Below are 27,509 nucleotides of genomic sequence, written 5' to 3'. Positions count from 1 at the left end.
AGGTATACTAGGCTCCTTGTACTAGGCAGAGAGGTGGTGCTTGCTAGAGAAGATAATGAAGGGTGGGATAGACCAGCCCTTCGCGCAGATGCCTTAGATAATGCTGGTCCACTCTCAGTCGCCCTGCTGCACTGCCTTTGGTCTCCCTTAACGCTTAGAGCCTGTGACAACAGCTCCTGTTAATATAACGCCTATTATAAAGCTAGACTTGTTAAAGTTGTGGGTGTCTTTATCTTGTATACTATACTTAGCTTTAGTATTCTCTACTAGTTAGAACTAGTCCCTAATTACCTTAGGGTTCTCACATAGAGCTCTCTTATAGTTGTACTTGCAATTAAATTTGACTTTAAGCTCTGGCTGACGTTTGACAAAGTTGGCAGCCTAGTTCTTGCCAACGTGGGGCTGGTGGCGCTCAGCAAGCAGAGAATTGGCCATATCCTCCACATTAGCAAGCCAGGGCGAGTATCCTCGCTCGTCTAGCTTTAATACATGCTGGACAATTACCTCCTCTTTAGTACTAGTCATCCTTATCATGTTGGGCTTGCAATCGCGTTAAGAGAGCTTTCCGTTGCGTCGTCGTTGTAGGGTGCTTTCTAACACCTTATAGATAGCTGCAGCGCGTGGCACAGTAAGATTCGCGTCTTGTTGGATAGCCTGGAGAGCAAGCTGTATGTCTGCTTCATTTGACAGCCTCTTCATGTTATTTTGTTGAGGTATAATAGGCAGAGTGAAGTTTGGTGTGGTCTTGGCAAAACCCGGTCACTCGCTTGTGCCGGTCACTCGCTTGTGGAGTACGTTACATTTTGCCTCTATTTTGGCTGCAACACAAATCAGCAGTCGAAGGAGAATTCATGTGGCTGTTGCTGAGTGAGTTAGCCCAATGAGAGATTCTTTTCAATTTTGTGGTCAGCGAGGAGGCCATGGTGGGAGATTGCGATCGACCTGCTTCTAAAGGCAGCAACGAGTGAATTGACAGCACAACATCTCGTATCTTGATCAATATAAGTACCTTGCTCTAGGTCCCTAGGATCTCATTCTCACAAAGTCGCGGGGCCACTTTGGAAGCCACCTTCACGCACGAAGGAGCGCGACTGACCAGGCCAGACCAATACGCCTTACGCGGCTCAAGGTCTGCAGACACGACCGCACGTCTGTACAAGGCGCCAGGGCATCCGGATATGCCGCCTGATCCTCAGTTGAGATATTGCGAAGATCGAATCGGTCTCCTGTGGTCTAAACTTGCGGCTAGCGGAACCGAAGCGGATTCCGGAACCCCAGCGGAGCGATGCCCTTGATAAGTTGGGGAAGGAGTCCTCCACGCCGGCCGCTACGCCTTCATCTCTCAGATCTGGAAATTTGTAACCTTGGGGAGGCCCAACATCTTCGAAGTCTTTACTTCCGCTGCCATTATCGCATCCACGTACGCGGGGAAACATCCTTTTAACACTGAATGTTGCGGTACAAGTCGGTTCTATAGCCTTGATCGTCACCTCTGTAGACTACCTTGGACTATCGTGTCTCAGGACATGTATATATGGTCGCCTCCTAGCTAGCAAGCAACTCAGCCCAGTTTTCCATCAATACATACAGCGGCTACATCTGCCGCAACACTGAAGATCATCCGGACGCGAGATCTCCCACAGGGCTATAAGCCTACTCAATTACTCGCTTGCTTGTGCCGATAGTAGCATGTGAATAGCGCTGGGAATCGAGGCCTGAGACGTTCAAGGCATTGTTAGTCGAAGGGGTGCGATCGTGCGACACGGTTGCAGTTGGCTTTTGCATCAAGCCTCTGCCAGCGTACTAGAATACTGTTACCGCCTACCTGTAGACACGCGATCACGTTGTTTCACTGTACATTACAGGTGTAGGCCATGAAATACGTCGATGCAAGTCGAGTGAAAGCTACACCCCGATTGGGTGGTAGCGGTGTCGTCAGCCGTGACGAATATTTATTGCATCAGCGCGACGCAGCTTCACCGCAGTTGCAAATATGATTCGACCGACGACTGGGCTACTTAAAAACATAAATTGCACGGCCTTCCGATTACGCGCAAATCAGTCGCAATACGGAAATATGACTACAATCGTAGATAGTGGTGGCGCAGCCATGAGCGTTCACAGGTATATTTCCCACGCAAGCTTGCAAGACTGCGCTGACAACATTCGCATATAGCTCTCTGTTCTATCAGAACAACTCCCACTTTCTGCGTCTACCAGCTGAGATCCGCAACATGGTATACGCCTATGCACTCGGCGGGAACACATGGTCCATGAAGACGACTCAGCATCCGGCCGGCGCGTTCAAAGCGCGCGCCGAAAATGGTGTCAAGCACGCGCTCTCTCTCCTGAGAGTTAATCGCCAGATCTACGCCGAGGCCTACCTCTTTCCTTATCTCTACAACACCTTCGCAGGTGTCCACAACGGACACCTCCACGAATGGGTCAAGTCCCTCACCGATACGCAGCGCACATCCATCAAGACTATCAAGCGCTATCACAGCGGCTACGTTATCTATATTACGGATAGTCAGGGCGTCTCCATCAGTCCCGGTTTCTGGATGGATATGCCACGGATAGCAGACTGGGGGCTGGACGGTCTGAAGCAGATCGACGTCGAGGTTACGTTGCGAAAGTGGGGCTGGGACACCGACAAGGATGATATGAAAAGAGTCTTGGAGGAGTCGATGACTAAATTGCGCAAGTTGGTGGAGTTCGGGCATCCAGGTGTTGTTGTGGATGTCTTCCTGCAGCGCAGGTATTGAAGGAACTAGTTTATGCGTTCCAGTAGCGAAGCACCCCTCTCCTCGGAACTACCTATTGGGTATTCGATATCCGCTTTCGGTTCATGAATTGGACAGCTGTTTAGATAATCGGAAGGCTGAAAGTCGAGCTTTGGAGTACTGAGTCAGCGCTGCTCCAAGGACCAGGTAAAGGCGGCAAGCGGCATCTGCTGCGATTCGAGGAAATTATCTTAAAAGGAAGTGAGCCTCAAGGCCTATGCTGGTTCCGTACGAATGATCTTGCGCTATGTTGTGATGGCAGATGGTGAGGCTGAAAGGCAAGCGTGTGTGAAGAAGGCAAGGGCGAAAGAATACATTTGAATGGAACGCGGTTTCCACCAGTGGATGTTTTGGGTGAAAGAATAGGCTGTGGCTTATGTATGGCGCAAACTGTAGTTGTAAACTGGGGGCAATCAACATTGGATAGGACGAGACATCTATACCAACGCTCAGGTGGAATGCATCCACAGTGTGATGCTTGTATCTCTGTATTAGACACTTCTGGGCCAGAATGACTATATTCAGCCATGAGAAATCCATGGCTACTTGTGCTGCAGTAATTTGCTTTGGCCTTAGCTTTAACGGAAGTGTCAGTATACCATAGACTAGGGATCCGGCACTCCTGAATCAAACCCTGATCAGCATTGTATACAAGGGCATCTAGTCATGCTGAGAAGTTTCGATGCGCTTATCTACAATCCAACACCATTCCTTCATATCACAACTTGTTGCCCCAGCACATCGAAATACTGAGCAATCGAGATCTCATTGCTTTCATTCCTCCTACCCTGGTTTGCGCTGGCGATTGATCAGGTCGGCATCTTCGAAAAGCAGGAATAGTGAAACGGTGCGCGTGATCGGCACTTCGGTGCTTGCGCATCGACAACGTAAATTGACATTCGGCTATCCAACAGAAGATCCTTACGCCAACACGTATCTGTTTGTCTTCTCGAGCGGCAGAAATGCAAAGTGCTGATATTTTCGCATAGACGCTAGTATCGTCCCTAAGGTAAAGAAAACGACCGTATGTGATATTAGAAAGGAATGATAGATTCGCAGATTTCCCCCGAATTCATTACGGAGCCGAACCTCTGATCTTTTGCGTCCCACTCAAGAAGCCATCTAGCCCGAGCAGCTGGTGAATGGTCCAGCCACACCAGGCGCAGGTGGCGCGCCCTAGAGAACAATGTCAGCCTTGCGCCCTTCTGATGCTCAGCTATCACCTACCTCGTGGGTCATCAGTCCACAGTAGACAGCCTTGTTCTTGCCCTTGATCTTGATGACAATTCGGTCTGGAACAGTTGCAACATCGCCACCGGTGTATTTGCCTCTCATGATCGGAAACTCCTGTAGGTTGTCGGTTGCCTTGCACTGAGACGAGAGCTTGACAGTTGGATCGCGGTATCCGTAGCGATGAGGGTAGTTCTGGGCGCCTTAAACATGTCAGTAGGAGATTTGTGTGAGGATCACGCAGCCTACCAAGCTGTTTGCCTTCGTCTACAAGGTCCAGGGCTTGCTCGGCAGCTACCTTGATCTGAGCTGCCTTAAAGGTCTGCTCTCGTGGGTGTTTAGCGCCACACTTAACAGACTTCGTGGGAAGTCCAGTGATCTGGTTCCCCTGCGCAGTCGGTACTTCAGCCGGAAAAGCAACGACCATGCCTGCGAAAGCAAAAGGAACGAAAAGCTGGGAGAGATGCATCTTGAAGATCAGGGATAGAGTGCTTTGTTAGGTAGGAAGAAAGATGAAGAGTGCGGCTGGAGCGTGTTGAGGATATTGAGAGAATGAGTCGACGTCTTCTCCCTTAAATATCTCCCTTTGTAATATCCTATCGTCGCAAGGTGAGCTTGGACTGATGGATCGCACATGTTCATTTCCAGAGAATGCCAATACGGAGAAGGTATCTGACTGTATTTCAACATTGCTGTGCGACTGCAGCAGAGCAAATGGACTCCATGTCAGACGAGGAGTATCAAGAACGGTATCACCAGGTCAGAATCCATCAGCGCAAAGGGTCATGGTTATGGCTAGTGTTGTGAGCTTAACGGTGATGATGTACGCGATCCTTTGAACCAGGTACGCAGGTCGTACGGAGCTACTCCGCCATTTCATCAGCTCTCACCGGTCGTCAGCATGTTTCCATGCATCTGCTTGCACCTGATCACCGCGAACCATGGCCAGTATTACGTCTGTCGTCAAGTTTACACAAGCCCAATCAGCTAACGCGCTAGCGCGCCGCTGTGTGTCGTGGCACAGCCTTCAGGTCCTGACTCTGAGCTAACGCACTTGCACTTTGTTCGTCGAGTCAGCAACTATCGTCAGCATAATCACTTGTTTGTGCCTGCCTCGTTGTAACCGCATAACACAACAACGGCTGCCCCCAGTCCTACCAAGCATACACCCGCACAGCATTTCTTCCCCCTTCTTACAGCCAGAATTCATCAAGAAGACAGCATGACAACCGGCTTCACCGCTTTCTTCGCTCGATTAAGAGTTGAGAACTCCAAAGCTTCCTACCCGGACGCTGAGTGCTCAACTCTTACGTCTTACCTGAACGGCGACATCGACGTGCAGCAATGCGCAACAGAGCTCACAGAATACACCGACAGACGTCTCCCAGTCAGCTCAAAGCTCGTTATTTGGGGTCTGATCATTCAGCTGGGCCTCAACTTCGCCGAGACACACGAGGATCTTGTTGCTCTCAGCAAGGAAGTACTTTGTATTCCAGCAAGCAAGGCAACGGGCGGTATCGACTGGACAAACGAGACACAGTCACTCGGTCAAGCATTTCGCAGCTTCTACGATAGCACTCGTGGCCCCACGCTCGATGCTGACAACGCAGGTGCGCAGAAGCCAACGACTGGTCAGTCAACCGCTAGCCGGCAATGGTCCAACATCAACGAGTTCGGCGCGAGACTGCAGCATGCAGGGTTATTAGATGACTCGCTGAATGGTTTGCTTTTGATTGTCAAGCTCCTGGAGATGAAGCCGAGCGAAGCACAGGTGCAGATGAATCTGGGCGCGGCAGCAGCATGGCTGGAATTCGCGAGCAAGGAGATCAGGGAAGGCGCTGCAGGCGTTGGAGCACACACAAATTGGGCTCAGAGTAGCGATTACAAGAAGGAGCCTCAGGTGGATGGCAAGAGATTGGTGTTGTGGAAGGAGCGGCTGGCAGAGCTTAGTGGTCTACCCTACGTCAGCGAGGAACTGGCGGTCAGCTGTGAGAGAGCTACGACTGCGATCGAGCAGGCACTTTGGGAGAGGAAGAATTGATGCACATAATCGCGTAGCCTATTTAGTCTGAATAGCTAGATTAATGTACATTGAGCTTTCAGAGCCTTGCAGATATGCATTGGGTCGACGGTACCTCAATAGGTCTGAACGTCATTAAAGCAATTCCCTGAATTCTCCTTTCGCCTTCCTGCATTTTCTACCAGAACCAAGCCTGACGCTTCTTAGGAGCCTTCAACACAGGTCCAACATAGAAGATCAAGCACGGATCGCCTCCATCGTCCTCGCAAGTGACGACCTTGACCTTATTGATCGACTTAGCGCTTCCGAGTTGCTTATGGTGCTGGAGAAGAAAGTAAGCGGCTCCCAGACCGTTCGGTGAACCTTGAATTTGTCAGTACAGCCTGGAGGCATCCACGGAATTTGAACTTACCAAGCAAGGCCTTACCTGCATCTGTAGTCGTATCGAAATCTGTACCAGGCCATCCTTCGACTTCATCGACATTGACCTTCTTCAGTGCGCGTTTGATGATTTCATCGGCGTCCTCGTTAACAATGTTGACGGACATGAACTTCTCAATCTTCTGCCCGTTGGGAGCTGGGACACGATTCCAAAGACCGAATGCCAGATCAGAGCTTGAGCGGAGCTTGGGCAGAGCAGCAGGAGCAGGTTTAGGATCGTCCCAAAGGATTTCGGCGCCCTTCTCCGGGCTTCGACGGTGAAGGAAGTAGACGATGCCGTCTTGGCGATTGATACCAACTCGGCTGTATGCGCCAGTCACCTGGAAGGAAGTCAGTATGGAGCATATCAACATATTTCAGGGTGGTCTACTCGGTACTCCTTGTTGTCAGCATCGTACTTCTGCTCAGCCTCGGCAGGCAGAGATCCATCGCTGTTCGTCTTGACTGTAGGACCGTTCTTGTGCTCGATGTAGAAGCAATGATTCGGACCACCCATCTCCGCCGACTTGCCATTGACTTTCAGGCCCTTGAACATGTTGCCCATCTCTTCCTCGAAGTTACAGAAGTAGTCAGCGTTCTTATGGTTCTCATCAGTATCAAGCCAGCCCCATGTTCTAAGCTCGTTCTTGAGGTCGCCGTCCCACGGGCTCTGTAGATAGGGCCAGCCGAGCGTCCACGCAGCGTCCAGCTCGCCCAAAGTCATGGCATGAAGTAGTCTCTCACCACGACAGAGAGCATCATTCCATATCTTGTCGTAAGGGTCTTCCCATTCCGGATCATTTTCAGGTGGTGGGGTGTCTTGTCGGGCGAAAAGGCTGAGGCGTGCAGCTGCTGACAGCTCGAATGTGTCTGGCGACGTGAAGTTGAGCGGAGGCTTGACCGGCAGAACCTTGCCCAGAGCAAGCTGCGTCAGAAGCGCTGCAGTGACAAGTAGGATTCGCATCGTGTAGGAGGGGGTGGGTAATAAGAAATTTAAGGGCTGCCGCGATCTACAGGTTTATAGCTGCTCTCGCTCTTGGCACCGTGACGAGTGAGGCACTTTGCGCATGCCCAAGGTGAAAGGTGACCAAGGCACTGTCCTCGCTCGCCTGTAGCGCGGGGATTTCACTGTCTGACTGTATATGCACGATTTCTAAAGGGAGAGGCACCCACCATGTTCATTGGATTGCACGGAGGGATTGATGTGCATGTGGCACATTACAATATCTTGATAGTCCCTTCCACATTAGCCTATCGCACTTGCAACAAACAAACACACCACGACGTTGCACCATTTCGCTGTACGACTTTCGTTAAGCACCATATAGGGCTACGATGCAACCTCCAACAGAACATCGAACTTGGTCTCTACTCCAGGACATGGATCACAAGCTCCGTCAACGCAAACTCGCGTAAGTAGCGGCACAAAGCGATAGGACTTGACTGACTGAAATGCGTAGAGAGGCCCAAACTTACGAGCATCGCACTTTGTCCGCTCACCTGCTGAGCTACGCAGCAAATTCTATGACCAGATCGATATGGACGAGCGGGAGACGTTTGGATAAAAAGCTCATAGCAAACTCTTTGACTACCCTCGCCCGCTCGCTGCAACCTGCCGACTCTCTCACCGCGAGACGACCGGTCTTCCTTACACACTAAGCTACCAGCAGCAGTGGCGTTTGACAAACTATCAGGAGAAGGGAGGTCCGAGCCCAGAAGCTATTCGCATTCTGTCTGGCCCGTACGGATTCAATTGCATGCGAGCCAGAACTGCCGTCCCGCTGGCTTCAAATGCTAGAGCGCATTCGTGGAGTCAAAATAATACACTTGTGCATATTGCTGGAAACTGGCATGGTATCTGCGTGACTCGGAAGCGTGGATCAGGCCTCCCGGGGGACGATATGCGAATCAGAGTTGCATATGTCCTGCCGCATGTCGAGGTTGGATTCGAATGGGAGGTCGCGGGGCCCAGCAAGCCAGCAAAGACCTGGGTAGACATTGTACAAGCTGAAGGCTCGAAGCCGAGCAACGACCCGTTGCAAACGGTCGTGGAAAAGATGAGAGGACTGAACGTGGAGGGGCAACGTGCATTGCAGCGGCCAGCTGGAAGAGCAGAATATCACGAGGCATCGGCGACAAGCCTTCCCAAACGGAACTTAGTAGGTCAATCAGAGATGCAATACGAGAAAGTTCAGATACTGAGAAAGGAGGCACGTCGGGAGAAGTCAAGAGACTCACCAACGCTAGGCCAAGTCAATCGTAGCGCTCTCACCTTCCTCGGACCAGGCCGTCTCCCGTCATTTCCACCTCTCCCACAACGGCCACTCCATGACGCTCACAGGTCGTCTGGAGTGAGTCCAATCTCCAATTTCTGAATCACGAGACAAACATGTCGTGTCCCGTACGATTGTACCCTTTGCGCAAGCCCAAGAATCACCGTTTGCCTGTGCCGAGGTACACACTCTCACTGCCAACCAGGGTGAAGCACATCTATACAACCTACGTGGGTGTTCAGCAACATTCCAACGATACCGCAAGCACAGAGGCGAAGACTGAAGTGTGTCGAGATATCGAGTCATGGTTTAGATTCAACAACCGGCCAACGACACTTGAATCGTTTGCACTTATTGACGGCCGTGAAGCATCCGGCACGACCATCTGGGTAGGCTACTGGACCGATGCAACTCGGCACGCCAAAGCTCTGGAAACCCTGCGCCTGCAATCCATCTTCGCCCGTCAGCCAAAGGAGCGTCGCTCGTCACTTGGTCTGTGGCACGAAAGCTTTGCAACCGATGTTGCACGCCTGGAGACGAATTACTCTGGGCTAGACTACCTTCCAGGCCTGGGTCAGATCCCAAACAGCAGCGCTGCTGAACATGATCTAGCGACCTACTGGGGCGCTGCTCGAGACCGCATCCCAGACTCGGCGCAGGACTTGTTCCCTCGTCCGGCCGCAAAGCCCAATCGTCCTGCGGAAAAGCCAAGGGGAGTGGGACAACACCTCACCGGAACTAGTCATCACAACCTCGTACACATTCGCTCCGGGCAGTGGTGGAAGAACTGCGACCGACCCGAGACCGAAGCCTACGTGCAGAAGCTGGAACCCACGCTTCGCAAGGGCCTGCGGTACCTCAACGACAATGCCAAGGATACGGGTGCGATGGGCCTTCGATACTTGCGCAACACAGACGTGAATGAGCCGTTGAGCGACTATGGCAGGGAGGAAACGTGTGGCGCTGGCTTCTTCGCGAACCTCGAGGATTTGGAGAGCTGGGCGAAGACGCACAGCTCGCATCTAGCAATCTGGCGCGGCGCTATGGCGCATTACAAAGCATTTCCTAACAACAGGAAGTTCCGGACGTGGCATGAGGTCAGCGTCATCAGCGAGGGTGACGCTCGGTTCGAGTACGTCAATTGTACGCCGGGCACTGGTGTTATGGGTGCAACGCAGCTGGAAGAGCACGAGCTGGAGGCGTAAAGGCTAATCGTTTTGCTTGGTCCACCTCGTCCAATTCGATGTGCTCAACAAGCATGTCGATCGCCTGCATCGGTCGTTGCATGGGCCGCTCGGGTTCGGATTTCGCATCCGCCCGGACCAATTTCGGAGCGGATGACGAGATGGATCTCCACATACAAAACTACCGCGATCCCATCAACAAGACATCAAAAATAGTCAGTCCGATCATGTCACGCCCAAAAGTTCTCATTGTGGGCTGCGGTGCCGTCGGCCTGTCTCAAGGCTACCATCTCTCCGCTGGTGCAGACATCACCTACCTGGTCCGGCCAGGCCGCAAATCCGCCTTCGCAGCGCCAAAGCACCTCTACTCGTACAAAGAGGATGAGCTGCACACATTTGCGTCGTACCGCGTGATCGAGTCCGTGGCCGAAGTCACAGGGGAGACTTTCGTGCTCGTCTTCGACACGCTGGACGGCCACACGGCACGCTCCGAGGGCGGCGTCGCGACGCTCACGGCCGAGGGCGATCTGCTCAACGAGCCGCAGAACAAAGAGTGCTTCCTCGTATACGATGCCGTCGGCCTGGACATGGACGAGCACTACCTGCGGCTCACGCGCATCGCGCCGTCGCGACTCCTTCTTGCGTTCAGCATGCTTGCACACCAGCGCACACCCGCCATCTCCGTTCCTGCATCGGCGACCAAGGAGCTCGTCGCCAAAGCAGATATTCTGTACGTCTCCTCGCCGCCGAACACGGGCCTGCTCGTGTTCAACACGCAGCCGGCGCTGCGGAAGAAACTCGAAGCACTCTACAACGCCAACGGCACGCTGGTCATCGGCTCGATGCCGGCGTTTGTAACGCCCTGGGCGCCGCTGCTCATGATGCTGCACCTCATGACGTGGGACGTGAACGGATGGGGTCCGTTTTCGCAGCTCGTCGAAAACGCACCGCTGTGGACGCTGATGCTGCGGGCGCAGTCGGAGATGCTGAATTTGCCGCGCTTCGGGTGGACGGGGTGGGTCTTGTCGTGGGTGCTGGGCGGGTGGGCGACGAGGCAGATCCACGAGCCGGTTGCCGAGGGCGCGAAGCCGCTTGCATACGAGGAGTTTAATGCGTTTCACCACGGGGAGAAGGTGGCGCGGCAGGATTGCGAGGCGCTGGAGCATGTGCTGAGGGAGGGCGAGAGGGCGGGCAGGAAAATGGTGGCGTTGAGGGAGATTGTCGCGAGGGCGAGGGCGAAGCACGCTTAGCGACAAGCGCAGGCTGGGTACGACTCTATTCTTACCATGGAGGCGGTGTGTACTGCAGGAGATTGATGCCCGTTCCTGTGTGGAATCGCAGAAATGAATTTTGTCCTTTTGGAATTGCGGGAATGAATACTGTCCTTTTGGAATCGCAGAAATGAATAGTCCTTTTGGAATCGCAGAAATGCATAGTCCTTTTGGAATCGCAGAAATGAATAGTCCTTTTGGAATCGCAGAAATGAATATTGTCCTTTTGGAATCGCAGAAATGAATATTGTCCTTTTGGTTCTCTCAAGTCGTCGAGTCGGGAAGGCATGACGTATCTCAGGGTGCTCGATATTCGACTCCACGGCAGGCCTTGGCTCAGAGAAAGCTGCCGCTCGAGAAGCGGTCTCCAAAGCCCTTGCTCTTGCTCAGCACATCGCGCTTCTGCTTGTGATTCAGATTCCCCTGCACGGCCATGTCCTTCTCGTAGTCAAAGACGCGCTTGCTCGGGTCGTCCTCCTCGATCTTCGCCTTACTCTGGTGCTGCTCGACCAGACTCTTCCCCCTAGCCGCATCGATCTTCTCACGCATCTTGCGCGCTCGGCGCTCGTCGTCTCTGCTCTTCGCATGCCCTGACGACGGACCTGCGTTGGACGACGCGGACGCAGTCGTGATGCCCATGGCCTCGTCTTGCAGGCGCTTGAGCTTCTGCTCTGGCGTCTCGGTCCACGCGCTGCTCATGCCTCCGCCGCCGGCCGCGCTCTTGCCTGAGTTGAACTTTCGCGCGCGCTGCTTTGTGGGGTCCAGGCGCGCGGCGAGGTCGTCCTGCGTCGGCGGCATGGTCATCCAGTCGTCTCTCTGCGCCTTCTTCGGCGCTTCTGCAAAGTGCGGGTCCGTGTCGAATGCGCTCTTGGCAGGCTTGTCGTCCTGGTGTGCGCTGGCATTGCATGTAGCGCCTGCGGGAGGAGGCGCAGGCCCAAAGTCGTCGCTGCTGTCCGAGTCGTCGTCGCTGCTGTCCGAGTCGTGCGGGAGCTGGTCGAGAGGGGCGGGCGGTGCTGCAGGCCCCATGACGCGTGCTGGCCTTGCTGCGCGCGGGGGCCGAGGCGACGCTGGTCCGGCTACGCGGCGGCGCTTCTCGCTGGCGTCTGGGCTGGGCGCGCGGTCGTCTTGGTCGTCGCGACTGCGCTTCGAGGGCTGTGGAGGCATTGCTGGTCCGACGGGAGGCATTGCTGGTCCGACAGGAGACGTTGCTGGTCCGACGGGAGACGTTGCTGGTCCGACGGGAGACGTTGCTGGTCCGACGGGAGGCGTTGCTGGTCCGACGGGAGGCATTGCTGGTCCGACGGGAAGCATTGCGGGCGGTTCTGTGGTCGAGTGTGGTCGAGTGCGGTCGAGTGTGGTCGAGTGTGGCCGACGTGTGAGAGCCGACAAACGCTCGTGCGCAAGCTTGGGACGGCCCGCCGTTGCCGACCAACGACACTCCCGCGGGGGGCAGATCAGATGACAGGCACCTCCGCAGCAGAGCTCCGAACAGCTACACGAAACGAAACACGTCCTTGCGCGGAGCGATGCGCCACTGTGGACGGGCCTCATGAGCTCAGAACCGGGGTCGGGCGACGCGGGCGCTCCCAACGACCCCGACGACACGACCGACACAGGCCATGGCCTCCAGGACGCGCCCAAGGTCGGGCGCATACAAGACGAGCACGCACAGCACGACAGCGACGGCGCGACCGCCAGACTGCCCTCGCGCCCCACGGCAGGCAGGCCCGCGAGCCTCGAATCGGCCTCCACCCCCGATGATACCCCGTCGGCGCAGGGCTCCATGGTCTCCTCGCCGCGGAGCAGCGTCGCCTACTCGTACAACTCGCCGCGCGCAAACCGACCGGCCCTGCAGCCCTTTGACCGTCGCTTCTCCTCGCGCCTGTCGCCCTCGCCGCTGGCGACCCCGCGCGGCGCCTCGCCCGGCTTTCTGTCCGCCCACTCGCGCCAGTCGTCGGTCTCTAGCAACCTGCTCTTCCGCCAGATACCCGATGACGGCACAGACACCCCGCCGGCCCCCTGGGACGTTGTGCGCTGGACCAAGCTGAAGATGATCACCGCACAGGTCTTCTCCGAGGTGGGCAAGCGCAACTTCGGCAGGCCCACCTGTCTGCATGTGGCAGCCTCGCTGGTCATTGGCACGTCCAAAGGCTTCATCCTGGTGTTCGACTACCAGCAAGTCCTCAAGTCAATCATCGGCCCCGGCACCAAGGGTAACACGTGCCACATCACCGTGAACCAGGAGCCCGCCTGCTGACGAGACTGCAGCTGTCGAGTGCGGCGCCATCACGGCGCTCGCCATCTCCGCCGACCACTCGACCATTGCCGGCGGCCATGCAACAGGGCACCTGTTCACCTGGGAGGTTGCCAAGCCCGCCAAGCCCTTCCTGCATATCCCCCCACTGGACCGCGCCAGCGTGGACGACAGGAAGTCGGACGGTCACGTCTCAGGCGTGGCCATCCTGCATCTCGGCTTCCTTGGCACGCGGCACACTGCACTTGTCTCTGCCGATGATGGGGGCATGGCTTTTTCGCATCTGGCCACCCGTGGACTCGGCGCGCTTGCGAGGAACGTCAACATCACACGAATCTTGGGCAGGTACCCTCTCTCAGCCAGGTCGCAGGAGAAGCCCAGGAAGCCGAGCTCTGTGCTTGCCTTTGCGCCCCTGCCCCTAGGCAATGTCGAGCAACCGACGGATGTCATGGGGTTGACGGCGCTGCTCACGCCCTATCTGCTGGTCATTGTGTCGACGACGCCTGTCGCGCAAACACAGCACAAGGCTCCGCGGCCAAAGGAGGTGGCGTTGCACAGCGCCATGAGTGGTTGTCTGGCCTGGTTTCCTGCCGTGAAACTCAAGCACGCAAGCCAAGACTCGACAAAAACAGTCTCCAAGACAAAGCTGGTCTACTGCTGGTCCAATGTCCTGACCATTCTAGATGTGGCAAGCTTCGTCGCACCTCCGACCGAGAAGGAAAAGCCCACGGAACTGGCGTTCAAGCCGCGGAGTCGCTGGAAGGCAGACGAAGCCATAGTCGCAGTGCAGTGGCTCAGCAGATCCGTGCTCGGTGTACTGACCATCAGCCAGCGGCTGCTTATCCTCGAGGATACCACGCTGCGGACCACCGACTCGTTCGACTTGCTGCAGAAACACATATATCACTCGGACCTGTTCTCGAGACAGCTACGTCCCGTGGTAGAAGACCACGATGAGGAAGATGCGTCGCTGCATGGCGTCGTCGCCGATGCCTTCTACATGAGCTTTAGAGCCTACAAGGGGCGATTGTTCCTGCTCGGATTCAACGACGTCTCCATCGGCACACTCTCCAACTGGGCCGATCGCCTGCTGGCCCTCATGGAAGACGGCGATTTCATCGCCGCTATCCGTCTCGCGACATCCTACTACGTTGGCGATGCGGACAAGCTCACCGTTGGCCTCCCAGAGAACGACGAAGCGCGACATGCACTTGTTCGCGACAAGTTGCTTGAAATGATCACGGCATCACTCCAGTATGCATTCGCCCAGAGCGACGACAGCGAGGACGCCAAGGATGCGCGGCTCAAGGAGCTTGCTGAAGTCTGCTTCGCAGCTCTGTTCAGCATGGAGGACATGGGCTTTCTCTTCGAGAACGTCTACGAAGCTTTCGAGGCCGCGTCCACGGGCAAGCCGTTCTTCGAGACGCTGGAGCCTTATATTCTGGATGGGCAGATCGAAGAGGTGCCCCCGGACGTGCTCAAGGATCTGATCACATTCTACGCTTCAGTTGGTCGCGGTGCCCGGGTCGAAGAGATGATCTGTCGTCTGAGCACTGAGACTTTGGACATGAACGACGTCACCACCATCTGCCAGCAGTACATGCTGCACGATGCGCTGATTCACGTCTGGACTCGGACCATTGGCGATTTCATCACGCCACTGACCAACATCCTGGACCTTATCAAGCTGATTGATTTCAGCCTGGATGACTCTGACAACGTATTGGTGGTCTCGGCTAGGAAGATCTTTCCCTATCTGTCATACACATTCACTGGGCGCTACTATCCTGGCGGCACCTCTATGGACGACGAGCAAGCCTACAGCGCCAAGAAAGACATGTACAGATTCTTGTTCGCGAGCAAGAACATCCAGTGGCCCCCAGGTTCAGGATCCGTGTGCTTGACGCGTAACGACAACAGCCCGGAGCCCTCCTTCCCGTACCTGCATCTCATCCTCGAATTTGACGCCTCGAGCTTCATGAGTATGTTGAACGAGGCCTTTGAGGACAGCTTCCTGAATGGCGATGCGGAAACAACCAATGGCATTCAGACAGACGGCAAGACGCACACGCCGACTCGGCAGTACATTGTCAACATACTGCTTGGGATCATGACGCCTGCAGACTTCAGTGCCGAGGATATCATTTACTTCTACATGTTTATTGCGCGGAATCTACCAAAGTACCCGCAGTACATGATGCTTCCTGGAAGTTCGCTTCATCGGATCCTCATTGGTCTGTGCAGCTATCCGACAGAGGTTGTGAAGGACGACTGCCAGCTTTCTGTCGAGTATCTCCTAACCATCTATCACCCACCGAATGTGCAAAGCCTGGTACCGACATTCGAGGCAGCCGGCTTCCATCGCGTTTTGAAGTCTGTGTATCGCAGTGCGCATCAGTACGCGAAGCTGCTGGAAACCTATCTGGTCGATGACGAAGACGAAGAGGCTGTCTTTGGCTGCATAGGTGACATTCTCCGACCAAGCAAAGGCCTTCCCAAGAGGCAGATCGGCGAAGTCAAGCAAGTCATTGTCGGCCGTGCTGGAGATCTCGTCGCAGTTGATGCAGAGCAGACGGCCATCACGATGAAGGCCTACGCGCCTGACCTCCTGGAACCCATCTTGAACGCCATCGAAGACGATCGCGATGCGCAGTACCATTATCTGAGGGCCTTGATTGAGCCTGAGCAGACGCAGTCAGGCGAGACTGCCGCCATCGACGAGAGTCTGCCACCTGGCTTTGTTGAGAAGTATGTCGAGCTCATGTGCACCTACAACAGCGGTCACGTCGCAGACTTTGTCGGTCTTCTCAAGTCTGGCGATCTGAAGCTCGACCCTGTACTGCCTGCGCTGGAGAAGAGCGGTGTCATCGATGCTGCTGTTGTGCTTCTAGCACGCGATGGCCTAGTCAAAGAGGCCATGGACCGTCTCGTGAAGCACCTGGGCACATTGGAGACTGCGCTCACGGGCCTCATACCTGCTGCTGCGGAGAGCCCTGACGTCGCCAATGCCGAAGAAGCCGCGCGCGGCCTTCTCGAAGATATCCAGAAATACGTCAAAGTCGGTATCTGGCTCAGCCAAGGTCAGACAAGGTCGGCTGCACACACTGCGCCAGTGATGGACAGACGAAAGTCAGCCTACGGAGAAGTCAAAGAAGGAGATCTTGCACTTGACGAGCTGCTCTGGCTCGACCTCATCTCCACAGTCGTCAAGCTGATCAAAGAAACATCCACGGCCATGGCCGACACCGACCTCCCCACAACCACGGAAGGCCTCGACACCGCAAACATCGCAAAGCACCTTCGCGACTCTGTGCAGCAAACCTTCTCCGCTCTGCTGGCATCCACCACCATCCCCCCAACAAAGTCCACAGCCCACCCCTCACCGTCCAGCCGCCCTTCCCTGAGTCGCGCAACCAGCCAACCCCAGACGAACCCGTCCTTCCTCCGCATCCTCCGCGCCTTCCTCCAGCGCGCATCAGCCACCTATTCGCCCTCCCTAACGCACCTACGCTCCGTGCTCGCCGACATCTTCGCCGCCTACACCTTCGAAGCGCGCATCCTGCAGCTCGCAAACAGCTTCCTCGACAAAGAAGGCTTCGCGCACGTCGAGCACATCGCCGCCCGCCGCGCCCGCGGATGGCGCCCGCGCGGCCAGATCTGCGAGCGCTGTCGGGCACGCACGTGGGGTCCCGGCGCGGGCGCCGGTGTGTGGGACGCGTGGGAGAAGGCGGAAGAGGCGCGTGCGAGGAAGAGAGCGGATGGGGAGGATGCGCGGGGCCGGGCCGAGAGAAGGGGGGGGCAGAAGGGCAAGGGGAAGAGCGCTAGTCAGAGCGGCGACGAGGGGGACGAGGGCGGAGAGGTAAAGGCCAAGGGCCCGTTGGTGGTGTTTGCGTGCCGGCATTTGTGGCATAAGGCGTGTGTCGAGGCTGAGGTTGGCGTTGGACAGCGGTTGACTTGTCCGCTTTGTATAAATGGCGAGTGATGTAGAATCAAGTCCGTGGTGCCGCGGATACATACACCACCGCCCTCTTCTCAGCCACCACCCTCTTCTTCTCAACTACCGCCCTCTTCTCAGCCACCGCCCTCTTCTTCTCAGCCACCACCCTCTTCTTCTCAGCCACCACCCTCTTCTTCTCAGCCACCACCCTCTTCTTCTCAGCCACCGCCCTCATTTTGCTCATGCCACCCTTCTCCCGTCGTTCGGCCCGAGCCGAAAGCTCTCGTCCGTCACCTACACCACTGCCCGCTCACCCCAGTATCTAGCTCCTCCCTTCCCAGACTCGCCATTGCCCAGGGAAAACTTCGTGGGGACGGATTCGTGAGTCGTGAGTTCTAGCTCATGGGCCATCTGTCGTTGTAGCACACAGTTCCATCGAAGTCGCGTGAACATCGTCCCGGATTCCGCCTTCGATCTCGCTTGCCATGCAAGCTAGTTACTGTACATACACCACACCGTGCCAGACGTGATTGCTCTGTGTGGGGCTTCATCGCGCAGTCACGTGGGGGCTCATCGCGCAGTCCCGTGACATCGCGACAGGCTGTATCCCTGCTCTTCACCCCACGAAGGAACGTGCGGTGTTCTTCTCTATCTATCCGACGCCCCCGACGGACCTGCGATACCCCGCACAGAGCTGTGAGTCTACTCAAGACGCCCCAAAATTCCACCGGTGTCTCCTCGAGCTCCGACAGCAGCGACTACACCGCGACCAGCTCTGGCCCTACTAACTCCGTAACACAACCTTTCCACCACAACTCGCTCTGACTGACGCCGGCTTAGAGCAGCTCCGGCGCGTGGAACCCCAGCGCTTACCTAGTATCTAACAGCGGGTCTTCGTACAACAGCGGTTCTGGCATGACTACATCTTCGACACGTGGGCGTTACTGACTTTGTAGGGCGTGTCTTCCCACGGCTCTGCGAGCGCAAGGTATACTTCTCGCGCGTAGGTCTTAAATGTAGATAGTAGCATGCGCTCGCAACCCTCTGAAGCGGGTGTGTAAGGAGCAGAAGAGATTGACGAGAGGCGGGGCAATGGAGATATCAATCAATAGCCGACAAAGCGCAGTATTGCCCTGAAAAGCTTCGCGGGATGGTTGGGAGTCGTTGTTCTAGCTCATGGGCTAGTTGTCGCTGTAACGTACCTATACTTACATCGAAGCGCCTGTCTGCTTCCGCTAGATTTTCGAGGTCGCGATTTGAGTGGTGCGGTGGCGTGGACTTGGTGCGGAAATTAGTTCGGGATAGCTGTGGGATAGTATCGCGCTGGATGGTTGAAATGGAAGGAGGGCTATCTGCCTTTGTTTGAATACGCATGGGATTAGATGGTGTGCGAAGAGGTGAGATTCTCTTAGCTTGTAATCCTCTGCTGATCTTAAAGGTGTATTTGTAGGACAAGGCTGTGTGTAGAGAATGAAGATTGTGGGATTTCTGTAATAGTCTTTGGAGTGTTGCAAGAAAATTGAATTTGTGTAGGAGGAAATTAGAAACTTAGTGCGCTACACTATATCTCAATGGTAATAGGAGACTTAAGGCTTATTTGTCGCGGCAGACGTAGCCGCGGTGTGTATTGATGGAAACCTAGGCTGAGTTGCTTGCCAGCTAGGAGGCGACCATATATACATGCCCTGAGACGTGCTAGTCCAAGGTAGTCAACAGAGGTGACGATCAAGGCCTATAGGACCGACTTGCACCGCAACATTATTTGTCTTAGGCCCTGCGGGGCGTGTGGACTTGGCCACCTCTGAGTTGATGGGGTCACGATGATGTGTACTGTTCTAGCTACGTGCTCACTATCTGAGTGAGTATTTGTTGCGGTATCAAGGGCAAATGTATATAACGAGTGTATTGTGTTCTGTGTGTTGTCGTGTTGCTTGCATCTTTGCTCTCCAAGGCTCTCTGCGGGGTCTGTTTTGATGACGTCTTTGTGATGCAGCTGAGGTAAGAGGTGCTCAACAACATGAGGAAGCAGCACCAGACCACCGCCAACAACACGTGATCCGCTTCTCCTCTCAACCGTTACAGTATTGATACCTTTTGGTTGGCATGACCAAGTGGGCTGAAACTCTGTCCTGACAGTTTACTAGTATAGGGCCTATATTTTAAAAAACAAAAGGTGAAAGTAAGTAGTCTATTGGTTAATAATTTGACAAAAAAACCTAGGAAATCAGAAAATTGGCACGATAATGGGCAGGCCCGAAGTTATGTAAAGAGCGTCCAAGATTTGAAACTTCGATCTTGCTTGCCAAGTTGTTATGCGAGTCAGTTACTCCGCAACGTGCCGGACGTGATTGCTCTATACTGTGTGGGGCTTCAGACCGACCACGACACCCCGCACTTCGCTGCGACTCTTTCAATCACTCCAAACACTAGATACTTCCAGTGCCAATAAGTCACAACCACAGTTGCGAAGTTCTCCCATCCTAATCAGTCAGTCAATATGCCTCAAAGCTCCAACTCCTCCTCCTCGAGCTCCGGCTCCAGCTCCAGCGGCACCGGCTACACCACGACCAGCTCTGGAACCAACGATTCGGTGACATCACCCTCCCAGTGCGCCACTCGCTTTGACTAAAGGCGGTACAGGGCAACCACTACTGCTCGCGCGACTACGGCTCCGGCGCGTCGAACTCCAACTCTTACCACTACTCCAACACCGATGGGTCTTACTACTACAGCAACCCTGACGTGAGTACATTCTCTCAACACCGTGGGCTTTGCTGAATCTATCGTGTAGGGCTCGACTTACTACAACTCTGGTGATGGGCACGCGAAGTACACTTCTGGCAAGTAGGTGGCGAGCGCAGACTGCATGCAGCATGCCATCACATGACCAAAGCCGAGGAGGTTAAGTAGCAGAGGATATTTCGGCCTGAGGCAATGTAAACAACTTCAATCACGGGTCGTACCTTCATTGCTACACAATCAAGACGGCTATTCATCTTACTGCAAACGGTGTATAGCAGGCACTGCAATCATCTCAGAAATGATCTTTGAAGCGCCCACCTCAGCTGCTCACCTACTTCCCTCCTTTCGGCGGGGTACAAGTGGCACTGCCCTTACCATCGTTGTGATACGTCGAGCCGCCAGAGTTGGAGTAGTAGTACGAGCCATCCCTACGCACGTTTCGGCATCTTCGTACCTGAACGAGAAGCAGCACCTACGTGTTGGAATAGTGGTACGAGTTCTGGTTGGCAGCATCTGGTCCGGGGTCGCAGCGGCACCAGTGATTTCCGGCTTTGTTCGTGCCGGAGCTGGTCACTTCGTATCCGCCGCTGTTGGAAGCCGCCAGACGCAGAGTTGGTGGGGCTGTTGTTGTTTGATGTTTTGTGCTGAGTCGGAGAGCGGTGGGTACGCATGCTATCCCTCACGATTGGATGGTGCTATTGTCGGAGCTGATTGATCGTGACAGGCCGGAAGTGTCGAGCAAGATGTGATCAGATACCTTTGCCGAGCTGTTCACGAAGACCGCCGACCTCATCTACTCCTGAATCCTAACTGGACTAGCTTACTCCAAACTTCGATCCGGAGCGATCCACTGCCCATCTCAATCCGCATCTGCTGCGACAGCTATGGAGCACTCTGGTGGTTTGCTGTTTGGGTCACGAACCAGATGTACGTGTTTGTCGGGTCACAACAAGCCTCAGAAGCACACTAGGTAGGACTGTCGTTGAAGCCTCGGAAAGTGGCGAACCGAGCATTTCGCGTGTTACCCCACGATTTGTAAGAGTGACCAGGGTCCGTTGCAGTTGTTGAGAAGCGAAGCTGCTTGCGGTACTCCTCCCGGCTTCTGCGGATTGGCGGAATCTCAACAATGGCCGAGCTCGGGCCGTTGCGCAGCCGGCGTTTGGCAGGCCGTGAAGCACTCAACAGCTTCCTTCGTCACGCTTGACATCTGCAGTTGAGATCGTAACTCTGCGTTGAACCGAGTACAGGCATCAAGTGAGAGTCATCGCACTCTCGAAGCCGCCCTGACATCGCTGAATGTCCAAAACGGTCATTCCGTCTAATATGCAGATGTTCATAGTATGCAGTGATATCGGGCACCGGGTAGAGTAGCGACGTGCCTTGTCTAGTATCCGTGGCCGCGGATAAAGGCGGACGATTGAACGCTAGCTGCCGTACAGACCGAAGAGAAGAGCGACGGCAGTCGCGGAGTTGAGCCTGGATCGCCACTGCAAGACGGAATGACTTGGCATTCCATTGCCTGCGACAGCATGCACGCAATCATTTCGAGCATGTGATGCAGCTAGGCAATCATATTACAGCTGTCAAACAACCTGCGGTACATGTTCGTTGTGGAGTGTTCGGGTGCAGAGACCGCGTCGCCCATCCTGCGTTGGTCAGCCAAGCAGACTTGGCGTTAAACAAAGGCAATCAGTCGATGGTACCCGGTCATCAATGATACCGTTGCGGCATCTCCACTCCAACGGCTACGATGCAAGCTGTCATCATGGTGTGATGTCGACCTGGAAGCCTCTATCAAGTCTTGGCATATCACGCCTGTTTCATCTTCGGAGAGAGTTCGTGTGACTTTGTCCAGACAATCCCACGGATGCCTTTCGGTTCGTAGCGTTGAGGCTCCGTCAGTTTCCACGTTTGGAACGCCATACACAGGATCGTGGTAGGGTGAGCATCAGCAAACTGCCGAGCGAATGCGCTTGCTCCATGTGAACACTTCACACTGACCCCCACGTAAGAGTGCAACCTCGTGCCCTTGCCACCGACAACGACTTTCATGGCCGTCGATTCACTGGTCTTTATCCAGAAATGCATGGTCAGCGGCGCAGTAGGGTACGGACACGACGAGTTGTACGACATCAGTGTCCCTGTGACCAGAAAACAAGTTCTACGAATTGCTTCCAGCATTAGCAACTCAGGAATTGAGCATCGGTGAAGATGTCTTAAACACTCTGTGGCCAGACGTAAACGTTGACCAACGCTTCCACATCCGATGTGCGCTTTAGGGATCTGCCCACACCACTGTGGACCCGGCAAGGTTTCCGACAGCGCAGTCACGTCGCCTTTGTTGGCTTCGTGGTCGTCACCAGCGCCGGTTCTCGAGATGGAAGTCTGCCTGTAGTCGCCTTTTCTGGCGATAAAGGTCAGCATCCCTCGTTCTCGGCAGAGTTGTAGCGTTGACCAATCTTATCTGGAGTGCAGCCTGACGGCAGACTCATGCACGTCACAGCCAGCGGCAAGCAGATGGTGGAGGTTGTGCAGGGATAAAGCGGGAAGCATTCCGCGGAGCGCCAATTTGTGGGGTAATACCTTGCAGGAGTGGCATGCTTGGTCGGTTCAAGTTCGGTATTGACTTCCACTACAAGGCTGAGCAAACGAACGACTGACAGACCCTACGGACATGAGACCCAACGACCATTCAGGCACACGTCGAGGTTTGGCCTCTCTTACTTCAAGCTTATTTCGTCATGTCGTCGAGGGTTGCGTTGATACCTCGGTGATAAGTCTGCACTTTAGTAAGTTTCCTGGAGGTTGAGCTTGACATGCGCTATACAACATCGGCATTTGAGATGCACAGCATGAGGTGCTGCACTTGAGCATCGGCATCGCGAAGATCCACAGCGGAAAAGCTGTTATAGTTTCCCTTCTTGATCTACCTCGGCTACTGGCGTGGGGGGCGACAGCAAGATCCACCGAGGATCAGGCACCTTACATGAGGTTGTGCAAGCATGGTCTGGCCTGTCTGACCTCAGTATCGGTATCAAAATCGATGTGATTCCAGAGCTTCGGGCTGCATGTCGAACTGTTGATGCCGAGTTACTTGCTGTATCGAGGTGAAAGGCCTAGGGCCTCGTGTACCGCGCGCCACGTTGTCTCCTTGCGTTGTACGCTGCCATTTGGCCAGAAGCCTCGTCTCGATGTCATGCAGACCATCCCCACATCTGCTCCTGACAATGCGTGAGCTAAGAGCGGTGTAGCCATGCGCACAGGTGGAGCAGAGGTATCGTGGTTCATGTCGAAGTGACATGAGGTCGAGAAAGGCTCCAAGGCTAAAGCGAGCTTGGGCCAGGAACGCCACTTGAGGTAAGAACGTGGGGGTGCCTCGTGAAAGCTTCGCAAGCTGACAGAGCCTGTCACGACAAGGCGCTCGTATCGATGCGAATCAGGGGCCTGGCTGTCGATACCGTGCGTGGCTGCTCAGACCGCGACAATGTTGTTGCAGATGGTCTTGTGATCCGGCCCCTTTCTAGCTTCCGCCACATTCGACAATATCTCCCTCCACCCCGCATTTGTTTCTCCGCCTCAGCGCTTTGCTCCTCACTGCAGCATGACTGGGACCACGATGGACGATGGAATTGCGGGGGCCGACGAGTGCGGAATCAGATGATACGAAGAGGCGAAGCTTGGCTGCCACCATTCCCCACCCCCACACTAAGATCCCCGAACGGTATCCACCAACGCTCTTTCCAGCTCGCCAACATTTCGGATCGCGCGAGCAGTGGCCAACGATTGACCAGTAATCGCACAGTATGCGACCCAAAGATCGTCACAGGGCGCTCACCCTTGCCGTTCACCACCGGCCAAGATCCGACCTCACGCGGCCTGTTCATCGTGCAGTGGCAGCGAGACAGCAAATTTTGCTGCAGTTAATGCCATCCACCTTCTCGATTGGCGCAAACAGCCGTGCCTGACGTCGGTTACGGCAAACACCGCCTCCTCGGCCTGTGTCTTTGACCTTCCTACTGCACGAAAGCCTGACTCTTGCAGAAGCACCTCTTGGCATCTCCCTTCGCCTGTTCAACCCGAGATCCTAGACTAAGCCGTCAGCTGAACCCCCACACTCGCACTGGCGTTGTTGACCGGACATGGTTCCATCCCCCGTTTGCATTATTTAAGTACTTGAACTATCCTCAATAGCTGGGTAGACTATCACCGTTGACGTATTCGTTCCGTTCATCGCTCTACTTTCCGAATTGTTCTTTGTCAAACGTCTCCGCTCTGATCTGCAACCCATTTAACATATAAGTCAACAAAAGTTTCGTCTCGACAGCCCTTTTGGTTACCATGTCACCGCTCCTTGACGCACCTTCGACTCCGGACAGCTACTCTTACTCAAACGGGTCCTACCAGCCTGTTCAATCTGCTTACGCCATGACCAACAACTCCGGAGACCGGGCCCTCGTGCCTGGAATATACGTGCCCACAGTAGCATTCTTCGACCCTGCTACAGATGATGTAGATGTCGAGACTGTTGCCAACCATGCCGTTCGTCTCGCGAAAGCTGGCGTTGCCGGCATCACAACCCAAGGATCCAACGGCGAGGCTGTCCATCTATCCCACAAGGAGCGCAATCTCATCACCAGCACAACTCGCCAATCTCTCGACGCAGCTGGGTTCTCAAATATGCCCGTGATCGTTGGCTGTGGTGTTCAATCGACCCGGGAATGCATCGAGCTCTGCGAAGAAGCAGCCTCCGCTGGCGGAGACTACGCATTGGTGCTCCCCCCCGCCTACTACCAGGGCCTCTTCTCTAAGGACACGGTCAAAGAGTTCTTCCGCGATGTTGCAGATGCCTCACCGATCCCAATCCTGATCTACAACTACCCCGGCGCTGTCTCTGGTCTCGATCTCAACTCCGATGTCATCATTGAGCTGGCTCAGCACCCCAACATCGCTGGCTGCAAGCTGACCTGCGGCAACACTGGCAAGCTCAACCGCATTGCCGCTGCCACAGATGCCGTGACTGTATCGAGCTCTGGATCTGGGTTCATGTGTATGGGCGGCTCTGTCGACTTCACTCTGCAGACTCTCGTGGGCGGTGGCTCTGGCATCATCGGCGGCATGGCGAACATTGCACCCAAGACCTGCGTCAAGCTGGTTGAACTGTTCAAGTCCGGCAAGTTGTCCGAGGCTCAGAAGCTGCAGGCTATTGTTGCGCGTGGAGATTGGGCTGCGATCCAGGGCGGTATCATCGGCACCAAGGCTGGCCTTGTTGCACACTTTGGATACGGAGGGTATGCTCGTAAGCCACTTCCCAGGCCATCAAAAGAGGAGACAAACAAGTGGAGGGAGGCCTTTGATGAACTCGTCAAGACCGAGAACTCGTTGTAAAAGCTGTGCAGCGGTTGTTTATACCAGTGTTGGCTCGGCGTAGCCATGTTTGAGCGTCATGCATGTGTGTCAGATTGCTTTTGCATAGCAGCGGCGGGCGGTCTTTTGTAGCACTTTAGCGTCTTTCAATCGTACTTTTGTCAACTATGGAAACTCTATATGCCCCGTTCAGCAAGTGCTGAGTGAAGTTCTCGATGCATTTCGCCTCTCTGTGAAACAGTCATTTGCCAGGCAACGAAGCGCCCAGCGCGAAAGAATACGCCTGGCCACCACGGTTCCTCCGCATTTCTGTTTAGATGCCTCAGTTTTCGAATATTATCTTATGCCCGGCTTCTATCCACCACTCGAGACAATCCACTAGCCATGTACGCAATTACTCCTGGTCCCAGCCAACGGCTGTGGGCACCTCACGCCAGTCCAATATCACAGATTACAAAGCTATGGGCTTTATCGCGATATTGCAGATATTTGGCCACATTTGCAAGATACGTAATTGAGAGATGTCGTGGACAGCTGTTATGTCGTAGAGTGCGCCGAGCGCAGGTTTGATGGTGGTAATTGTTCTTCTTTGTACCGCCTTCAATCGTGCCATCGGATGCGATTTGGTGCTCCAGACTTCATCGCATACGAAGGCGTTCGCCTTGTTCGAGGTCAGTACGGCGTCTGCGTAGATCTGTTGACAGACTTCAGGCAGATGGAAGGCCGAAGAAATTCGAGTTGCAGAGTTGTATCATGCGGATAACTTTACCCCTAAGGAGACATTGCTCGCATTCAGGTTCGGACCGTCCTTTGTCGGGAATCTGACGGCTCTACCTTTCTCACCTGTCTTCCACTGCGTGGGAAGCATGACTTACTGGCCACCACAGGCGTAGTTCCATGTCATGTTTCGATTTTCGGCGGGAAGGCGTAGAAGAGGTGAGTTCGCATTAGCTTGAACACTATGAGAATAATCAGCGACCTTGATAGCACATCCTTGAGCCAGTGGTTTCTTCTTACGTAGCGACCAAGTGAGGGGATGCTTTCTCGAGGATCAGCAGGCTGTTTTTGTAGCACTTCCTGCGGTAGCCGGGGCGTTTTTTGACCGACTTCGCTGACCCTGTCGCTGAGGCTTTTGCCTTGTTCGTCTTTGCCCTGCGCACTTTCGTGGGCGTGAAGGACACTTCGTGAGCCGGTCCCGGCTTCGGTTAGCGGGGCGCCATGCTGATCGTGATTGTTAGTGTGAGGGTGGCGGCTTGTGGAGGTAACACTAGTGAGTTGCGGTTTCAAAAGCAGGTGAAGGTAGGAGTGAGGCACAGGCAGAGGAAGCTGCACAGCCATCTCGCTTCCAACTCTCAATTTAAAAAGGTCCTCGTAATCGTGGCACTGTGGCTTTGGCGCAAAAAGATCTGGAACCAGCTTCTTATATTCTGTGCTCTGACAGGAGCTTGACACAGCTCATCTTGAAAGCACGCATATAGCGAGTACAGCTTTCGAGCATATTTTATGCCCTATGTGTGTTCTCAATAGTCGAGAAGTATGAGATATACTCTCAGGACAACATGTGTTTGATTACTCAAATTTGATCTCCACTCCCTGGCCGTGCAGCTTCCTAAGCTTTTCCGACACCCATGCCTGCCACCTCTCCTCGCCGTGAAGTTTTGCTGTTTCTAACACGTGGGACAAATTCCTCAGGTAAGAGCTCACCGGTTCGGAAATCCACATAGTCTTCAAATTTGGCAGTACCCTCGTCACCGACATTTGGCAGGGATGCCAAGCCGTGTACAAGTAGTAGTTGAGCAGCTCAGAATCGATCTGGACGTCTCTGATGGCTCTCTTCTGAAACGCCCTCAGTCGTGTCAGCGGATTTGTCTTTCCATTCACGTGTCCCATGAACAGAAAGAATTGACTGTGCGAGTACGAGATCAACGCTGCTTCAGAATATACCTGTCGACAGACTTCTGGCAGGTGGAATGCCGCAGGCAGCTTTTCGATCTCGAAAGCATGAGTCTTGAGGCGGGGGTTTGCGGGTGT

General features: G+C 54.6%; 12 protein-coding genes across 12 annotated transcripts; 7 read left to right on the top strand and 5 right to left on the bottom strand.

The window, feature by feature from the left end:
* Positions 1–2,110: 2,110 nt before the first annotated feature.
* M421DRAFT_2041 (uncharacterized protein) lies at positions 2,111–2,765 on the top strand (the record flags this gene model as incomplete). Its single annotated transcript, XM_033588146.1, has 2 exons — positions 2,111–2,124; positions 2,177–2,765. 2 exons carry the CDS (start codon positions 2,111–2,113, stop codon positions 2,763–2,765), a joined length of 603 nt encoding a protein of 200 aa, XP_033452660.1.
* Positions 2,766–3,905: 1,140 nt separating this feature from the next.
* Positions 3,906–4,482, bottom strand: M421DRAFT_89701 (uncharacterized protein; the record flags this gene model as incomplete). Its single annotated transcript, XM_033597789.1, has 3 exons — positions 3,906–3,959; positions 4,011–4,216; positions 4,263–4,482. 3 exons carry the CDS (start codon positions 4,480–4,482, stop codon positions 3,906–3,908), a joined length of 480 nt encoding a protein of 159 aa, XP_033452659.1.
* A 681-nt stretch (positions 4,483–5,163) lies between these two features.
* M421DRAFT_417124 (uncharacterized protein) lies at positions 5,164–6,066 on the top strand. The gene has a single exon (XM_033591331.1). It carries the CDS (start codon positions 5,236–5,238, stop codon positions 6,052–6,054), a length of 819 nt encoding a protein of 272 aa, XP_033452658.1. The 5' UTR covers positions 5,164–5,235; the 3' UTR covers positions 6,055–6,066.
* A 66-nt stretch (positions 6,067–6,132) lies between these two features.
* Positions 6,133–7,421, bottom strand: M421DRAFT_403266 (uncharacterized protein). The gene is made up of 3 exons (XM_033590254.1): positions 6,845–7,421; positions 6,446–6,794; positions 6,133–6,396 (listed from the first exon to the last, which is right to left on the bottom strand). Exons 1-3 carry the CDS (start codon positions 7,415–7,417, stop codon positions 6,212–6,214), a joined length of 1,107 nt encoding a protein of 368 aa, XP_033452657.1. The 5' UTR covers positions 7,418–7,421; the 3' UTR covers positions 6,133–6,211.
* A 1,421-nt stretch (positions 7,422–8,842) lies between these two features.
* Positions 8,843–9,931, top strand: M421DRAFT_54138 (uncharacterized protein; the record flags this gene model as incomplete). The annotated part of the gene is made up of 1 exon (XM_033595184.1): positions 8,843–9,931. One exon carries the CDS (start codon positions 8,843–8,845, stop codon positions 9,929–9,931), a length of 1,089 nt encoding a protein of 362 aa, XP_033452656.1.
* A 206-nt stretch (positions 9,932–10,137) lies between these two features.
* M421DRAFT_54189 (ketopantoate reductase ApbA/PanE domain protein) lies at positions 10,138–11,160 on the top strand (the record flags this gene model as incomplete). Its single annotated transcript, XM_033595195.1, has 1 exon — positions 10,138–11,160. The coding sequence occupies one exon, from the start codon at positions 10,138–10,140 to the stop codon at positions 11,158–11,160; it is 1,023 nt and encodes a 340-aa protein (XP_033452655.1).
* A 357-nt stretch (positions 11,161–11,517) lies between these two features.
* M421DRAFT_37487 (uncharacterized protein) lies at positions 11,518–12,360 on the bottom strand (the record flags this gene model as incomplete). The annotated part of the gene is made up of 1 exon (XM_033589784.1): positions 11,518–12,360. A coding segment is annotated over one exon (843 nt), but the record flags the coding sequence as incomplete, so codon positions are not given.
* Positions 12,361–12,622: 262 nt separating this feature from the next.
* On the top strand, positions 12,623–17,602 carry M421DRAFT_417122 (uncharacterized protein). Its single transcript, XM_033591330.1, has 2 exons — positions 12,623–13,394; positions 13,450–17,602. Exons 1-2 carry the CDS (start codon positions 12,731–12,733, stop codon positions 17,415–17,417), a joined length of 4,632 nt encoding a protein of 1,543 aa, XP_033452653.1. The 5' UTR covers positions 12,623–12,730; the 3' UTR covers positions 17,418–17,602.
* Positions 17,603–19,709: 2,107 nt separating this feature from the next.
* On the top strand, positions 19,710–20,373 carry M421DRAFT_417120 (uncharacterized protein). Its single transcript, XM_033591329.1, has 3 exons — positions 19,710–19,962; positions 20,013–20,114; positions 20,164–20,373. Exons 1-3 carry the CDS (start codon positions 19,870–19,872, stop codon positions 20,218–20,220), a joined length of 252 nt encoding a protein of 83 aa, XP_033452652.1. The 5' UTR covers positions 19,710–19,869; the 3' UTR covers positions 20,221–20,373.
* A 1,504-nt stretch (positions 20,374–21,877) lies between these two features.
* M421DRAFT_291106 (uncharacterized protein) lies at positions 21,878–22,843 on the bottom strand. Its single transcript, XM_033589028.1, has one exon. It carries the CDS (start codon positions 22,536–22,538, stop codon positions 21,924–21,926), a length of 615 nt encoding a protein of 204 aa, XP_033452651.1. The 5' UTR covers positions 22,539–22,843; the 3' UTR covers positions 21,878–21,923.
* Positions 22,844–24,135: 1,292 nt separating this feature from the next.
* Positions 24,136–25,666, top strand: M421DRAFT_417118 (dihydrodipicolinate synthase). The gene has a single exon (XM_033591328.1). The coding sequence runs from the start codon at positions 24,453–24,455 to the stop codon at positions 25,497–25,499; it is 1,047 nt and encodes a 348-aa protein (XP_033452650.1). The 5' UTR covers positions 24,136–24,452; the 3' UTR covers positions 25,500–25,666.
* A 412-nt stretch (positions 25,667–26,078) lies between these two features.
* On the bottom strand, positions 26,079–26,816 carry M421DRAFT_89695 (uncharacterized protein; the record flags this gene model as incomplete). Its single annotated transcript, XM_033597788.1, has 3 exons — positions 26,079–26,139; positions 26,354–26,457; positions 26,496–26,816. The coding sequence occupies 3 exons, from the start codon at positions 26,814–26,816 to the stop codon at positions 26,079–26,081; spliced, it is 486 nt and encodes a 161-aa protein (XP_033452649.1).
* Between the last annotated feature and the right edge of the window lie 693 nt (positions 26,817–27,509).

This window comes from Didymella exigua (assembly GCF_010094145.1).
Source record: "Didymella exigua CBS 183.55 unplaced genomic scaffold M421scaffold_4, whole genome shotgun sequence".
In the NCBI taxonomy this organism is placed as follows: domain Eukaryota; kingdom Fungi; phylum Ascomycota; class Dothideomycetes; order Pleosporales; family Didymellaceae; genus Didymella; species Didymella exigua.
Note: the sequence above shows the minus strand (reverse complement) of the source record. Positions and strands in the feature narration are given on the sequence as shown.

Bases quoted from the DNA above. Each gene is read 5' to 3' on its own strand.
- M421DRAFT_291106 (XM_033589028.1), bottom strand. From the start codon at position 22,538: ATGCTGACCTTTATCGCCAGAAAAGGCGACTACAGGCAGACTTCCATC.
- M421DRAFT_417124 (XM_033591331.1), top strand. From the start codon at position 5,236: ATGACAACCGGCTTCACCGCTTTCTTCGCTCGATTAAGAGTTGAGAAC.
- M421DRAFT_417122 (XM_033591330.1), top strand. From the start codon at position 12,731: ATGAGCTCAGAACCGGGGTCGGGCGACGCGGGCGCTCCCAACGACCCC. The intron at 13,395-13,449 runs GTAACACGTGCC...ACGAGACTGCAG, and splicing joins CATCGGCCCCGGCACCAAGG to CTGTCGAGTGCGGCGCCATC.
- M421DRAFT_403266 (XM_033590254.1), bottom strand. From the start codon at position 7,417: ATGCGAATCCTACTTGTCACTGCAGCGCTTCTGACGCAGCTTGCTCTG. The intron at 6,795-6,844 runs GTAGACCACCCT...ACTTCCTTCCAG, and splicing joins CTGACAACAAGGAGTACCGA to GTGACTGGCGCATACAGCCG. The intron at 6,397-6,445 runs GTAAGTTCAAAT...GACAAATTCAAG, and splicing joins TGCAGGTAAGGCCTTGCTTG to GTTCACCGAACGGTCTGGGA.
- M421DRAFT_417118 (XM_033591328.1), top strand. From the start codon at position 24,453: ATGTCACCGCTCCTTGACGCACCTTCGACTCCGGACAGCTACTCTTAC.
- M421DRAFT_417120 (XM_033591329.1), top strand. From the start codon at position 19,870: ATGCCTCAAAGCTCCAACTCCTCCTCCTCGAGCTCCGGCTCCAGCTCC. The intron at 19,963-20,012 runs GTGACATCACCC...AAGGCGGTACAG, and splicing joins GCTCTGGAACCAACGATTCG to GGCAACCACTACTGCTCGCG. The intron at 20,115-20,163 runs GTGAGTACATTC...TCTATCGTGTAG, and splicing joins ACTACTACAGCAACCCTGAC to GGCTCGACTTACTACAACTC.